Source organism: Pseudophryne corroboree, chromosome 7 (genome assembly GCF_028390025.1).
Source record: "Pseudophryne corroboree isolate aPseCor3 chromosome 7, aPseCor3.hap2, whole genome shotgun sequence".
NCBI classification, from domain to species: domain Eukaryota; kingdom Metazoa; phylum Chordata; class Amphibia; order Anura; family Myobatrachidae; genus Pseudophryne; species Pseudophryne corroboree.
This window is the reverse complement of record NC_086450.1, coordinates 378550627-378566992: the sequence shown is the minus strand read 5'-3', so window position 1 is coordinate 378566992 and position 16366 is coordinate 378550627. Positions and strand designations below refer to the sequence as shown.

The following is a 16366-nucleotide window of genomic DNA, read 5'->3' as shown; positions in this document are numbered from 1 at the left end:
ATAGGTCAAAAGCAGATACAGTACTTGGGATGTATATGTGTGTGACAAATGGTCCTCTCATTGAAAATTCGATGCTAATTAGCAGATTTTCAAAAGCAGAAACCAGTCACATGACTTATATCCCCTCTTCCTTCTGACTGATATTTTTAATCACCACACAATTGTTATAATTAAAGGTGGATTTATGCATATTAGGACTGTGTATTTTTGCTCAGCAAATAGGTACTAGAGAGCCAGCACTGGAATTGCTGTGGTTAACAATAAATGTTTCCAATGTATGAGATTGTTAAATATTTGTATCCAAAGTTCTAGTCAGTGTTGCTTTGACAAATTGTTACTATCTTCCCCCTTGTTTTGGATACATAGAAACATATCCTGGTGTAAATATTTTGCATGAACATTAGTATTGGAGGATTCTAGCTATTCCAATTAATGTTTAAAAATGTATACAGTTTCCTTTGTAAGATATAACAGGAAATGATCTAATAACAGTGTTACATCCCTGCAAATAAAACTATATCAATAGGAGAGAGTCCAATTATATTTGGTTTCACTTGTGGGCATTATTATTTTGTGTTTTTCATTGTTATGTTTGTGTGAGTCCTATAATTGATATAATTAATAAAAGTTAAGTTTTAATTATTTCAAGGAGTGCCCCAACAAAGAGAGTTGTCTTTCTCTTCTTCTTTGTAACTGACTTCACGTGTGGCAAGTTAAAAGGGTTGGAGAACCTTGCACAACGTTGAAATCATTCTCCACTGTGCTTGAGTCAGGTGCATTCCCCCTCCTTTGCCTATATCGTAGGCAGATGTATAGGCTTGAATGGCCTTTTGCTGCTCCTCCATCCTCTGGAGCATATATAGGGTTGAATTCCACCTCGTTACCACCTCTTGCTTCAGCTGATGGCGGGGCATGTTCAGGAGTGTTTGCTGGTGCTCCAGTTTTCGGCACACGGTGGCTGATTGCCGAAAGTGGCCCGCAATTCTTCGGGCCACCGACAGCATCTCCTGCACACCCCTGTCGGTTTTTAAAAAATTCTGCACCACCAAATTTATTGTATGTGCAAAACATGGGACATGCTGGAATTTGCCCACATGTAATGCACGCACAATATTGGGGGTGCTGTCCGATGTCACAAATTCCCAGGAGAGTCCAACTGGGGTAAGCCAATCTGCGATGATGTTCCTCAGTTTCCGTAAGTGGTTTTCAGCTGTGTGCCTCTTATGGAAAGCGGTGATACAATGCGTAGCCTGCCTAGGAACGATTTAGCTTTTGTAAGATGCTGCTACTGTTTCCGCTGCTGCTGTTGTTGCTGCGGGAGGCAATACTTCTACCCAGTGGGCTGTCACAGTCTGCCCTGCTCCACTTGTCCACATGTCCGTGGTTAAGTGGACACTGGGTACAACTGCATTTTTTATGACACTGGTGACTCTTTTTCTGACGTCTGTGTACATTCTCTGTATCGCCTGCCTAGTGAAGTGGAATCTAGATGGGATTTGGTACCGGGGACATACTACCTCAAACAATTCTCTAAGTCCCACTGAACTAATGGTGGATATCGGACGCATGTCTAACACCAACATAGCTGTCAAGGCCTCAGTTATCCGCTTGCAACAGGATGACTGCTGTGATATTTCATCTTCCTCGCAAAGGACTGTTGGACAGTCAATTGCTTACTGGAAGTAGTACAAGTGGTCTTGCGACTTCCCCTCTGGGATGACGATCGACTCCCAGCAGCAACAACAGCAGCGCCAGCAGCAGTAGGTATTCCACTCAAGGATCCATCGGAGGAATGGATCCTTGAGTTAGGAGAGGACTCAGTCAGGAGAGGACTCGTCAGTCTTGCGAGTGACATGGACTGCAGGACTATTGGCGTACCTGTCTAAGGAGGAAATTGACATTGAGGGAGTTGGTGGGGTGGTTTGCAGGAGCTTGGGTACAAGAGAAAGAAGGGATTTAGTTGTCAGTGGACTGCTTCCACTGTCACCCAAAGTTTTTGAACTTGTCAATGACTTCTGATGAATGCGCTCCAGGTGACGTATAAGGGAGGATATTCCTAGGTGGTTAACGTCCTTACCCCTACTTATTACAGCTTGGCAAAGGCAACACACGGCTTGACACCTGTTGTCTGTTAAAATAATTCCACACCGAAGAGGTTATTTTTTTTGTTATTTTCACCAGGCATGTCAATGGCCATATTCATCCCATGGACAACAGGTGTCTCCCCGGGTGTCTGACTTAAACAAACCACCTCACCATCAGAATCCTCCTTGTCAATTTCCTCCTCAGCGCCAGCAACACCCATATCCTCATCCTGGTGTACTTCAACAGTGACATCTTCAATTTGAAGATCAGGAACTGGACTGTGGGTGCTCCTTCCAGCACTTGCAGGGGGCGTGCAAATGGTGGAAGGAGCCACCTCTTCCCGTCCAGTGTTGGGAAGGTCAGGCATCGCAACCGACACAACTGGACTCTCCTTGGGGATTTGTGATTTAGAAGAACGCACAGTTCTTTGCTGTGCGCTTGCCAGCTTAACTCTTTTCATTTTTCTAGTGGGAGGATGAGTGCTTCCATCCTCATGTGAATCTGAACCACTAGCCATGAACATAGGCTAGGGCCTCAGCCGTTCCTTGCCACTCCGTGTTGTAAATGACATATTGGCAAGTTTACGCTTCTCCTCAGATGATTTTAATTTAGATTTTTGGGTTATCATTTTACTGAACTTTTGCTTTTTGGATTTTTCACGCTCTCTACTATGACATTGGGCATCGGCCTTGGCAGACAACGTTGATGGCATTTCATCGTCTCTGCCATGACTAGTGGCAGCAGCTTCAGCACTAGGTGGAAGTGGATCTTGATCTTTCCCTATTTTACCCTCCAAATTTTTGTTCTCCATTTCTTAATGTGTGGAATTATATGCCAGTAATATATCTGGAATTAGACAGCAGTAATCACTAGTTAGATACCAGATACCACTGTGACTGGAATGATGATGACCTATGCACAGTGACAGGACACTACCATAGCACCCTACAGCAGCACAAGACACTGGACTTTTAGTCACCACAATGCAGCACTGACACTGACCAGTGATACTGAGCACTGATGAGGATACTAGAACTGACACTGGGCAGCAAGAACAGCACTGGACTACTGTAATGTACTACTATATACTGGTCACCACAATGCAGCACTGACACTGACCAGTGACACTGAGCACTGTTCAGGATACTAGAAGTGACACAGAGCAGCAAGATACAGCAATAATGTACTGTACTACTATATACTGGTCACCACAATGCAGCACTGACACTGAGCACAGATATTGAGCACTGTTCAGGATACTAGAAGTGACACGGAGCAGCAAGATATAGCAATGGGCTACTGTACTGTACTACTATATACTGGTGGTCACCACAATGCAGCGCTGACACTGTGCACAGATATTGAGCGAGCACTGATGAGGACACTGGAACTGACACGGAGCAGCAAGATATAGCAATGGGCTACTGTACTGTACTACTATATACTGGTGGTCACCACAATGCAGCACTGACACTGAGCACAGATATTGAACTTTTCAGGCAGAGAACGTAGCCACGTCCTCTCCGCTCAATCTACAATGCACGATTAAAAATGGCGGCGACGCGTGGCTCTTTATATGGAATACGAATCTTGCGAGATGATGACGTTTTGCCTCGTTCGGGTTAACCGAGCAAGGCAGGAAGAGCCGAGGCTGCCTTGGACCCGTGTAAACCACGTGAAGTTCGGGGGGGTTCGGATCTCGATGAACCGAACCCGCTCATCCCTACCCCTAACCCTGCACCCAATCCCCACACATACTACACTATACCACATGTATGGGAAATGGACGTATGGACATCCAAATGATGTTGTATACATTTTCATCACATTTACATTTACGACCATGGTGGAACTGGGCTGTGATTGGGTGTACTTTCTTGGAGGTGAATCTTTTGGACCTAGTAAAGAGCAAATGTATTCTGATGATGATTACTAGTAGCAAAACATACACACTTGCTAAAGACGCAGATGCTCTTCATAAGGGTGAATAATAGAGACATTTTTACTGTGTGTGCTTCTTTTGAGTAATATATGCCCGATTTACTGTACTTTAAGAGCTGCATCAAGCCTGTTATGTCTACATACACAATAATACCCTTTCCTTTAAATACAGTGGCAGGAATGCAATAGGGTGTGAGCAGTGGTGCAAGTAGAAAACATTTCTTAGTGGTACTGTGTGCGCACACAAAAAAATGGGTGTGGCCACATGGGGTGTAGCCAATGAAAATAGGGACATGACACACATATGGGGGGCCAGATACACATATGACCCCAATAGTGCAGTGCCAGATACACATATGCTCCCAATAGTGTCAGAAACACGTATGCCCCCACAATGCCAGATATGCCCCCTCAGTGCCAGATACAATATGCCCCCTCAGGGCAAGGTACACATATGCCTCCTGTGCCAAATATGCCCCCATAGTGCCAGATATGTCCCCACAGTGCCAGATACACATATGCCCCCCCCCCAGTGCAAGGTACACATATGCTCCCAGTGCCACATTTGCTCCCATAGTGCCAGATATGACCACACTGTGCCAGATACACATATGCCCCCCCAGTGCAAGGTACACATATGCTATCAGTGCCACATATACCCCCATAGTGCCAGACAGGCCCGTCATCAGGGCAGTGCTGCGGGCACAGCTGTCCCGGGCCTGGTCTCTCTAACAGAGAGGGGAGGGCCCAGGCCACTCATGCCACTGCCCGCCAGCCACTGTCCATCCTCCTGCCGCCGCTACTACCGTTGTTTGCCGGCTCCTGCATGCTATTGAAAATGTCCTCCTCAAGATGGCCACCGCCTCAGAGGAGACAATTATTAAAGATACTAGAGGAGGCTCTAGTATCTTTAATAACTGTCTCCTCTGAGGTGGTGGCCATTTTGTGAGGGATATTTTCAATAATTTTATTTGAAGCAGGCTACCGAACGGTTTGCTGCGGTGGCAGGGGGGGGGGGGGGTATGAGCAGAACCCCTGACAACAAGAAATACCCCAATGAGCAGGTACCAGGGCATTACAGAGTGGGACATTACTGTGCGAGGCATAATATGGTGCTGATGATAAAACTGTGGGGAAGTTTCTTTTTCTTTTTTATATATATATATATATATACACACAGAGGAAAAACCACAGCACTCACCACACCAGAAGCGGGGCACAGCTATGCACTTACCACTCACAGGGTGGGGTGCATGTAACACTGCACTCTCCACCACAGAAGCGGGGTACACAGCTGTACTTACCACTCACAGGGCGGGGTGCATGTAGCCCATGACCACATCGCTCTAATAAATACAAACAGAGAACCCAGCACTCACCAAAGTAAACTCACTTATCCTCAACAATTCAATAAATAAATGATGGGGGTTTAGTTGGTGGATTGGCCAATGCACGGAAGCCAGGTGGGGTACCTTGAAAATCGGTATGCAGGCTTCCGTGCATTGGCCAATCCACCAACTAAACCCCCATCATTTATTTATTGAATTGTTGAGGATAAGTGAGTTTACTTTGGTGAGTGCTGGGTTCTCTGTTTGTATATATATATATATATATATATATACACCAAAGAGTTGAGCCGCACTCGCAGACTTGTAAAATGAATAAATCCCCGGAGAAGACAAAGAATCAGGCAGCCAGGATGGATTTCCAACGTTTCATGTCTATTTACGACATTTTATCAAGGACAAGCAAGACAAACATGTACAACTAACTTTATAGACACTCACTCAGACGTGTGCGCTCATTGTCTACCCCTAGAGCTAAATCCCTGGAAATCAAAAAATCCTCCAATCAACAAGAATCCATCATTTGGGTTACTGATTTCTCCACGGCGAGTGGATAAATTAATTCAGCCGCCAAGAGGCTTTGGCCCTTGGTGAATACTGAACAGGAGCTACCTGCTCTTTACAACAAACGTCTCATGATTGGTCAGCGCAGGGGAAAAAACATAAAAAATTATGTGGTGCATAATGATGTCTCCAAATTGAAACCAATACCATCGGGGCATTTTTTATCCAGAAAACCTGGCAATTTTCGTTGCCTAGGCTGCACCACCTGTAGCTATCTTGATACTGGGGACACCTTCTCACATCCAAGGTCTGGCAAAATCTTCCAAATCAGATACCCTTTAACATGTTCCTCTAAATTTGTCATATACTACATTAAATGTCCATGTGGGCTATTGTATATTGGTAAAACTGTCAGACAATTTAAGGAACGTATGGCAATGCACAGAATGTCCATCCGCCAAGCTCTTGAAGAGACTGACCAGGAACAACCAGTAGCCAGACATTTTAAGAACTTTAGACTTAATCTGGGCAGTCTTAGATACAAGATGATCGACCATGTACCCCTCAGCAACAGAGGGGGGGATAGGGGACGCCTTTTGCTTCAAAAAGAGGCTATGTGGATCCATAAACTGCAGACCCTGCATCCGCTGGGGCTTAATGATCAATGTTCACTAAATTGTTTTACATAAGTAATAGAACTAGAATATAGTATACAGTATAAGCTAGCTATTTGCTTTAGTTTTGCTAATTTATTTAAACTCTGTTCTATGCCTTTTCGATTGTTCTGCAGCCGACGGACACTGTTTGCTGTTTTTGTTTACATGTTTCTATGGTGATGGGAGCACTGTAGCTGTACGCCTCCGTTGCCAGGGGCAGGTACGTCAGCGCTAGTCGCATGTGAATGACATCATCGCGCCACAGCACGGAGCGGGACGGCAATGAGCGCACACGTCTGGGTGAGTGTCTATAAAGTTAGTTGTACATGTTTGTCTTGCTTATCCTTGATAAAATGTCGTAAATAGACATGAAACGTTGGAAATCCATCCTGGCTGCCTGACTCTTTGTCTTCGCCGGGGATTTATTCATTTTACAATGCTACGAGTGCGGCTCAACTCTTTGGTGTATGCAAATTCTATAGAGCGGGCACCACAGCGATTGTGAGACTCATTGGAGTGCCGGACATTTCCCTGGTTTATATATACTGTGTGTATATATATATATATATATATTTATATATTGAGTATCCCTTATCCACAATTCAAAATCACACATTTTTGCTTCCCCTACTGAGATAATGACACACATATATGTATATTATATTATATATTTATAGAATATATCTATATATACACATAATATATAATATATATGTCATTATCCCAGTAGGGGACCCATAAATGTGCAATTTGGGATTTAGGATAAGGGATACTCAACCTGTATATATATATATATATATAAACATTTTACTTACATCTTTTTTTGGTGGGGAGGAGGGACCCTGCCTACTTTGCCAGTCCCGGGCCCCATAATTTCTGCCAGATGCACCCCCCCCCGCTGTTACCCCCGACGCTCACCGCTACTGCCCCTAAGTGCTCATCCGGTCTCTGGCGGCGTGCCGCTCAAATGAGGCGCTGGTTCGCGAGCCAATCAGAGCTCACGGACCAGCAGCCAATCAAGAGCCGTAGCCTAATTTTATACCGCCGCCAGAGACCGGATGAGCACTGGAGAGGCGCACGCTCTCCTTCCCTCACACACAGCACAGCAGCAGCTGCAAGCACGGTGGTCGGCCCAGCGGTACTGCGTATCAGCTGGCAATTTCTTACCGCATTACCGCCCCGTACCACCATACTTGCAGCACTGGGAGTGAGAATCAGGAAGTGAGATATTTTGTGAGAGGTCTCGTGTTTTTTTAAAGTGGCAATCATTTACATGGCAAAACCAGGTTGATTTGCCATGTAAATGATTGCCACTTTAAAAAACATAAAAAACAAAAAAACAAAACAGGAGAACTCTCACAAAATCTCTCACTTTCTGGTTCTCACATCCTATTACATTCCCCCCAAGTTTTCCCTTTTGTGCCTAGTATTTATTATTTACTTGTAAAATATTCTGCAGAATGTTAGGTCGGTAATCTGGAAGAAGAGACAACAGTATGCTATTGCTGTTGTTGCTCTGCCAGCTGCTGTCCTCCTAAATAGCAATTTTATGAGAAATGCATACGATATTGCATGATTTACCATTGTGAGACTTGATGAATTCATTCAAATATTGTAGCTCCTCAATAATTCTGCCTTCAATGGGTGATTTCCCCATCCCAAGATCACGTAGAATTGAAAGTGTAAATCTTCTGGTCATTTTCCATCCTTCCCCAGTGGAAAAGAATACTCCTAGAAAAGACATAGGAAAATGCGAGTCAGAGTTTAGTTTGGGCAAATGAAGGAGGCATGGCCACACTGTATTCCTGGGTGGCCACACTGTAAGGCTGGGTGTCCACACTATGCTGTGAATTATGTTGCCCTTTGCAGCAGTGCTGAAGTGGGAGTGGCCAGGCCACATTGGAGGTGTGGCTGAGACTCTTTAGCAGGCCTGTTCTCTGAGGCATGTCTCCATCCCTTCTCAGCACTCCTGTATATGACAATATAAATATTCAACAGCCACATCTCCTATATATTTGCCCAAGTCTGTGACTCTGTGCCCGTAACGCTGGGCGGAGTCACAGGCACAGATCTGGCCAGGAACAGTCCCCTCCCTCTCTCCGCCCAGTCCCCTCCCCATCTCCGCCCAGTCCCCTGTTTCCCTTCTCCCCGTATACTCTCTCTGGTGACACCGCAGCCGCTGACTGTGAGCGGAACTCACACTACCCGCCTCACAGACTAGCGGCTGCTGCAGAGTTCAGGGGGACATGCTGAGCACTGGCAGCTGCTCTCGCTCCCTCTCCCACCCGCGGCATCCACCCGTCACTTACCCGCGATCGCGGGTGAAAAGGGGCGTGGCTTCGCGGAAGTGGGAGTGGCTTCGCATCCCGACCCCCGTTTTCGGCACAACTCGCCCCCCCTCCCACCCGCGGCAACCACCCGCATCTGCCCCCCACCCGCGGCATCCACCCGTCACTTACCCGCGGTCGCGGGTGAAAAAGGGGCGTGGCTTCGTGGAAGGGGGCGTGGCTTCGCGACCCGGCCCCCGTTTTCGGCACAACTCGCCCCCCCTCCCACCCGCGGCAACCACCCGCATCTGCCCCCCACCCGCGGCATCCACCCGTCACTTACCCGCGGTCGCGGGTGAAAGGGGGCGTGGCTTCGCGGAAGGGGGCGTGGCTTCGCGACCCGGCCCCCGTTTTCGGCACATTGTGGGTCGGGGCATACGGCCTTCACCCGGACACTGCTGAATCTGCAGTGCTGCCTTCTGCACTGTGACAGGAGCCGGCACTTTGGTGTCACCCCTCAGAGGGTAACACCCGGGTGCGGCCCGCACCCCCCGCACCCACGTTGTGGCGCCACTGCTCCTGCCCCCACCCGTAGCACAAACACCCGCCACATCCACCCACCACCCGCGGCACTCCAGACCCCTCCCCCACCCAGAGCACAAACACCCGCGCCACCCACCCGCGGAACTCCTGCCCCCTCCCCCACCCATAGCACCAACACCCGCGGCAACCAACCGCATTCGCCCCCCACCCGCGGCACTCCCACCCGCAGCACCAACACCCGCGCCACCTACCCGCGACACCCACCGCATCCACCCACCACCCGTGGCACTCCACCCCCTCCCCCACCCGCAGCACCAACACCCGCACCACCCGTGGCACTCTGCCCCCTCCCCCACCCACAGCACCAACACCTGCTGGCCCCCCTGCGGCACCCAACGCATCCCCCACATCCGCTCCCACCCGCGGCACTCACGCCCCCACCCGTAGCTCCCACACCTGTAGCACCCCCCGCCCCTCCCCCACCCGCTGCAACGCTGCCCCTCCCCCATACCCACCTCTCCCCCCTGCTGCACCCTTCACCCAACCCGCACCACCACCGCAACAGCCCCATCCTGCACCCACCCCTCCTGCACCCACCCCTCCCCCACCCGCACCACCGCCCCAACCCTCGGAACCCCAGCAGCTGCCTCCCACCACCCAACTGCACCACCACTGCTCCAGCCCCTGCCCCCCATCCGCACCTGTCCCTCCACCCCCAGCACCCCCCCTCCCCCATCCACGGCACTCCCACACCAGCTTCTCCCACAGCCCTCCCACACCCACATCACCCCTGCTCCCAACCCCCCACCAATGCCACCCCCGGCCCTCTCCTACGCACAGCACCCCTGCTCCCGCACCCCCATCCCATCCCTACCTGTAGCACCTGCCCCTGCAACCGTGGCACCCACAAACCCACCACCCCCCCAAATGCACCACACCGGCAAACCGCCCCCTCCCCCACCCGTGGCACCCCCTCTCTCCACCCCCATACCCACCTCTCCCCCCGCTACACCCCTGCATCCTCCACTCCACCCGCACCACCACCGCATCTGCCCCTCCTGCACCCCCCCCCCATACGCAACACCCCTGCTCCTGCACCCCCTCCCCCACCCACGCCACACCCCTAACCCTCGGAACCCCCGCAGCCGCCTTCCACCCCCCATCCGCACCACCACTGCACCCGCCACTGCCCCCCCACACCTGTCCACCACCCATGGCACAACGACCCCACGCCCAGAACCCCCCCCCTCCCCTCCCCACGGCACTCCCACACCAGCTTCTCCCACAGCCCCCCCAACCCTCCCAAACCCACAGCACCCCTGCTCCCGCGCCCCCACCCCTCCCCTACCTGCAGCACCCCCCCACCCGCCCCTGCAACCATAGCATCCTCACACCCACCCACCCCCAACCGCATCACCCCGGCAAACTGCCCCCTCCCCCACCAGCGGCACCCCCGCCCCTCCACCACTCCACCCCTATACCCACCTCTCCCCCGCTACACCCCTCCACCCCACCCGCACCACCACCGCATCTGCCCCTCCTGCACCCGCCGCTCCCCCATCCGCAACACCCCTGCTTCCGCACCCCCTCCCCCACCCGCGCCAACCCTTGGAAACCCCCGCAGCCGCTTCCCACACCCCAAACGCAGCACTACTGCACCCGTCCCTGCCCCCCGCACCTGTCCCCACACCCATGGCACCACACTCCCACCCGCAGCCCCCCCTCCCCCACCCACGGCACTCCCACACAAGCTTCTCCCACAACCCCTCCCACACCCATATCACCCCTGCTCCCAACCCTCCACCCATGGCACCCCGCCCCTCCCCTACTCACAGGACCCCTGCTCCCGCACCCCACCCCTTCCTGCAGCACCACCCGCCCCCGCAACCGTGGCACCCTCACACCCACCTCCCACCCAACCGCACCACCCCGCCAAATGGCCCCCACCCACAGCACCCCTGCACCCGCCCCTCCCCAACACCCACGCACCTGCCCCTCCACCACCCGCAACACCACCACAGCCGGCCCTCCCCAACTGCGTTAACCCCGCACCAGCCCCTCACCCACCCACAGCGCCCTCTGATCCCCTCCCCCATCCGCCCCATCCCCGCACCCGCCTCTCCCCCCGTTTTCGGCACATTGTGGGTCGGGGCATACGGCGTTCACCCGGACACTGCTGAATCTGCAGTGCTGGCTTCTGCACTGTGACAGGAGCCGGCACTTTGGTGTCACCCCTCAGAGGGTAACACCCGTGTGCGGCCCGCACCCCCCGCACCCACATTGTGGCGCCACTGCTCCCGCCCCCACCCGTAGCACAAACACCCGCCGCATCCACCCACCACCCGCGGCACTCCAGACCCCTCCCCCACCCAGAGCACAAACACCCGCGCCACCCACCCACGGAACTCCCGCCCCCTCCCCCACCCATAGCACCAACACCCGCGGCAACCAACCGCATTTGCCCCCCACCCGCGGCACTCCCACCCGCAGCACCAACACCCGCGCCACCTACCCTCACCCACCCACAGCGCCCTCTGATCCCCTCCCCCATCCGCCCCATCCCCGCACCCGCCTCTCCCCTGCCCGTGGCACATCCGGACCACCACCACACCCCCACAGCCACTGTGGCAACTGTGTGTATAAGCGTCTCTGCCCCCTGTGGGTATTGTGTGTATAAGCGGTTCTGCTACCTGTGGGTAATGTGTGTACATGTGGCTCTGCTACCTGTGCCCATTGTGTGTATAACCCCCTCTGCTACCTGTGGGCACTGTGTGTATAAGCGCCTCTGCCCCTGTGGGTATTGTGTGTATAAGCGGTTCTGCTCCCTGTGGGTAATGTGTGTATAAGCGGTTCTGCTACCTGTGGGTATTGTGTGTATAAGCGGCTCTGCTACCTGTGGGCATTGTGTGTATAAGCGGCTCTGCTACCTGTGGCCACTGTGTGTATAAGCGCCTCTGCTACCTGTGGGTATTGTGTGTATAAGCGGCTCTGCTACCTGTGGCACTTGTGTGTATAAGCGGCTCTGCTACCTGTGGGTATTGTGTGTATAAGCGCCTCTGCTACCTGTGGGCACTGTGTGTATAAGCCCCTCTGCTACCTGTGGGCACTGTGTGTATAAGCGCCTCTGCCCCCTGTGGGTATTGTGTGTATAAGCGGCTCTGCTACCTGTGGGCACTGTGTGTATAAGCGCCTCTGCCCCCTGTGGGTATTGTGTGTATAAGCGGTTCTGCTACCTGTGGGTATTGTGTGTATAAGCGGTTCTGCTACCTGTGGGTATTGTGTGTATAAGCGGCTCTGCTATCTGTGGGCACTGTGTGTATAAGCGCCTCTGCCCCCTGTGGGTATTGTGTGTATAAGCGGTTCTGCTACCTGTGGGTATTGTGTGTATAAGCGGTTCTGCTACCTGTGGGTATTGTGTGTATAAGCGGCTCTGCTATCTGTGGGCACTGTGTGTATAAGCGCCTCTGCCCCCTAAGGGTATTGTGTGTATAAGCGGCTCTGCTACCTGTGGCCACTGTGTGTATAAGCGGCTCTGCTACCTGTGGCCATTGTGTGTATAAGCGGTTCTGCTACCTGTGGGTATTGAGTGTATAAGCGGCTCTGCTGCCTGTGGCCACAGCACCTTCGTATCTTATTTACAGTGCATTGCTGTTACTCATCTGGTACTTCATAATGCAGACCCTAGCAATATATACTACACTCTACACTATGTTATTCATTGTGCCCTGCGGCCACTCTGCACGCCCTCACAAAGGCCTACGCCCCCTTGACAATCGCACGCCCTCCCCCCTTACAATATTTACCCACTGCCATAAAAAAACAAACAGGTAATACTCCATATAATAACAATTATAGCACAGCTGAAGCCCGTGCAGGGGATAATGGATCGTAGCCCCTTGCAACGGTATTTTCTGTCTAACACCTTCCCTCTCTTTATCCTCTCCCTACCACCCTGCCTCTCCCTATCCTTTACCGATCGCACAGCATTTCTGTACATTCCCTTTCTCTCCCCCTACGCTTCTCTATCTTATCTCAACCGGAACCCATTTCTGTATGCCCTCTATACTGCCCTGCGTTTCTGATTCTGTTATCTACCGCCCTGCGTATGTTCAAAGGCGTGCAGAGGTTAACGGGGCGTGGCCCCTAACGACGGTGTGAAGAGCGCCCGTAGGGCGCGATGAATCACCTAGTAAGTTAATATTAAACAGAAAATAAATATACACATGCTTATATTTAACCATATTGCACATGTACCAGCTGCATGGCAATATTAATGCCATATGCAGTGCTGCAAGTATGGCGGTACAGGGCGGTACAGTTTACCGGTAAGAAAATCCCAGCCAGTACACCGTACCGCCGGGCCGCCGCCTTACAGACACCGGGTGTTGGAGAGAGGAGAGCGCAGCATGTGCCTCTCCTCTCCTGTCTGCCCGAGTCCCCTAAGCCCAGCAGCGGCGGTGACGTGCACTGAGCCGGTTCGTGAGCCAATCAGAGCTCGTGGACCGGCAGCCAATCAGGAGCAGCCGCTGCCGGACCGCAAGCCCTAATTGGCTTGCGGACCGGCACCAGTTCTGATATACAGGAGTCTCACAGCCCGGCGGCAGCAGCAGCAGCCAGAGCTCCGCAATCTCTCTCCAAGTTTCCTGTAAAAGTGCTCCAGCCCCAGTGTAGCTATACAGTGCACACTGGGCATGGACATCTGTATCTGGCAATGTGGGGGCATATCTGGCACTGTGGAGGCATGTGTATCTGGCACTCTGGGGGCATATGTGTATCTGGCACTCTGGGGGCATATCTGGCACTGTGGAGGCATGTGTATCTGGCACTGTTGGTCATATTTGGCACTGTGGGGGCATATGTGTATCTGGCACTGTGGGGGCATATGTGTATCTGACACTCTGGGGCAATGTGTATCTGGCACTGTGGGGGCTTATATGGCACTACTGGGGGCACTTGTGTATCTGGCACCTTGGGGCATTTGTGCATCTGGCACTGTGGGGCATGTGTGCATCTGGCACTGTGGGGGCATATGTGTATCTGACACTTTGGGGGGCATGTGTATGTGGCACTGTGGGGACATGTGTATGTGGCACTGTGGGGGCATATCTGGCACTCTGGGGGCATATGTGTATCTGGCACTGTGGGGGCACATCTGGCATCTGGCACTGTGGAGGCATGTGTATCTGTCACTGTGGGAGCATGTGTATCTGGCACTGTGGGGCAATGTGTATCTGGCACTGTGGGGGCTTATATGGCACTACTGGGGGCATTTGTGTATCTGGCACCATGGGGCATTTGTGCATCTGGCAATGTGGGGCATGTGTATCTGGCACTGTGGTGGCATATGTGTATCTAACACTTTGGGGGCATGTGTATCTGGCACTGTGGGGCATGTGTATCTGGCACTGTGGGGCATGTGTATCTGGCACTCTGGGGGCATATGTGTATCTGGCACTCTGGGGGCATATCTGGCACTATGGAGGCATGTGTATCTGGCACTGTGGGGCATATATGGCACTGTGGGGGCATATGTGTATCTGGCACCTTGGGGCATTTGTGCTTCTGGCACTGTGGGGCATGTGTATCTGGCACTGTGGGGGCATATCTGGCACTGTGGGGGCATATGTGTATCTGACACTTTGGGGGCATGTGTATTTGGCACTGTGGGGGCATGTGTATGTGGCACTCTGGGGGCATATGTGTATCTGGCACTGTGGGGACACATCTGGCACTGTGGAGGCATGTGTATCTGGCACTGTGGGGGCATGTGTATCTGGCACTGTGGGGCATATCTGGCACTGTGGGGGCATATGTGTATCTAGCACTGTGGGGGCATATGTGTATCTGACACTCTGGGGCAATGTGTATCTGGCACTGTGGGGGCTTATATGGCACTACTGGGGGCATTTGTGTATCTGGCACCATGGTGCATTTGTGCATCTGGCACCGTGGGGCATTTGTGGATCTGGCACCGTGGGGCATTTGTGCATCTGGCACCATGGGGCATTTGTGCATCTGGCACTGTAGGAGCATATCTGGCACGGTGGAGGCATATGTGTATCTAGCACTATTGGTGTCATAAGTGTATCTGGCCCCCCCATATGTGTATCACCCCCCCATTTTCATTGGCCACGCCCCATGTGGCATTTGGTTACACCCATTTTATTGGCCTATAAGACATTTTTTCTACTTGCAGCACTGGCCATATGTGTATACAAAACAGAAAGACAAATCTTATCAGCTCTATTACTGGCAATGCAAACCTTTTTGTATTTAGCCAATAATGGAGGTTTTGTTCCCCTTTTTTTCTTTCTTTTTAAACTCTTTATTTGTACAAAGAGAAGAAGAAAATTGTAAAATACAAAAGTGGATGCACAATAAAAGTAGCAAACAATTCTCCTTGTTTTTTTTACTTTTTTTTACATAAAATAGGGGTCCCTTCAGAAGGGAAAAACACATGAGCAGGGGAAAAGTAGAAAGAAGTAAAAGAAAGGGAAAAAGAAGAGCGGAGGAAAAAAAGGACAAAGACAAAAGGTAAAACATGGTCAATCTAAGATAGGTAGTATAAAGGGCACATAGCGTAACAATACATTAGACACAATCATAGCAATGTAAACATATGGAAAGGGGTAGTACATTATACAGCTATAAAAACGAGAGAAGGACATCCGGAGGGAGGGACCGAGGATGACAATGCTAGTGTATCCGGAAGGTTTGAGTCAAATAGATTAATGAAAATCAGTGTGGAGGGGACATTGCAAGCAACCAGGGACCCCAAACCAATTCATATTTGTGGGGACAATCGTGCAGATAGTAAGTCATTTTTTCCATATTAGCGACATACCAAACATAATTATTCAGTGCTGGAATAGTGGGGGTGGCGGGAGACTTCCAATTCCTAGCAATTAAAGATTTAGCGGCAAATAAGATATGGGAAAACAATTTATTCAAGAGTGGATCTAAATCTGGGAATGGGCGGGCTAATAAAAATATCCATGGGTCCAACAAGAGTGGGAAGCCAGAG

General features: G+C 51.4%; 1 protein-coding gene and 1 long non-coding RNA gene across 4 annotated transcripts in view; one reads left to right on the top strand and one right to left on the bottom strand.

Moving 5' to 3' along the window:
• LOC134945340 (uncharacterized) overlaps positions 1-16366 on the top strand; it is a 171285-nt gene that overhangs the window by 63213 nt on the left and 91706 nt on the right. For both annotated transcript variants that reach the window (XR_010182103.1, XR_010182102.1), the window contains exon 2: positions 6667-6832. This is a non-coding gene — a long non-coding RNA (uncharacterized LOC134945340). The remainder of the gene's footprint in view (positions 1-6666; positions 6833-16366) is intronic.
• Positions 1-16366, bottom strand: part of LOC134945337 (cytochrome P450 2W1-like) — an 88976-nt gene that overhangs the window by 45083 nt on the left and 27527 nt on the right. For both annotated transcript variants that reach the window (XM_063934541.1, XM_063934542.1), the window contains exon 3: positions 8114-8263. In XM_063934541.1, the coding sequence (XP_063790611.1) occupies positions 8114-8263 (150 nt within the window). The remainder of the gene's footprint in view (positions 1-8113; positions 8264-16366) is intronic.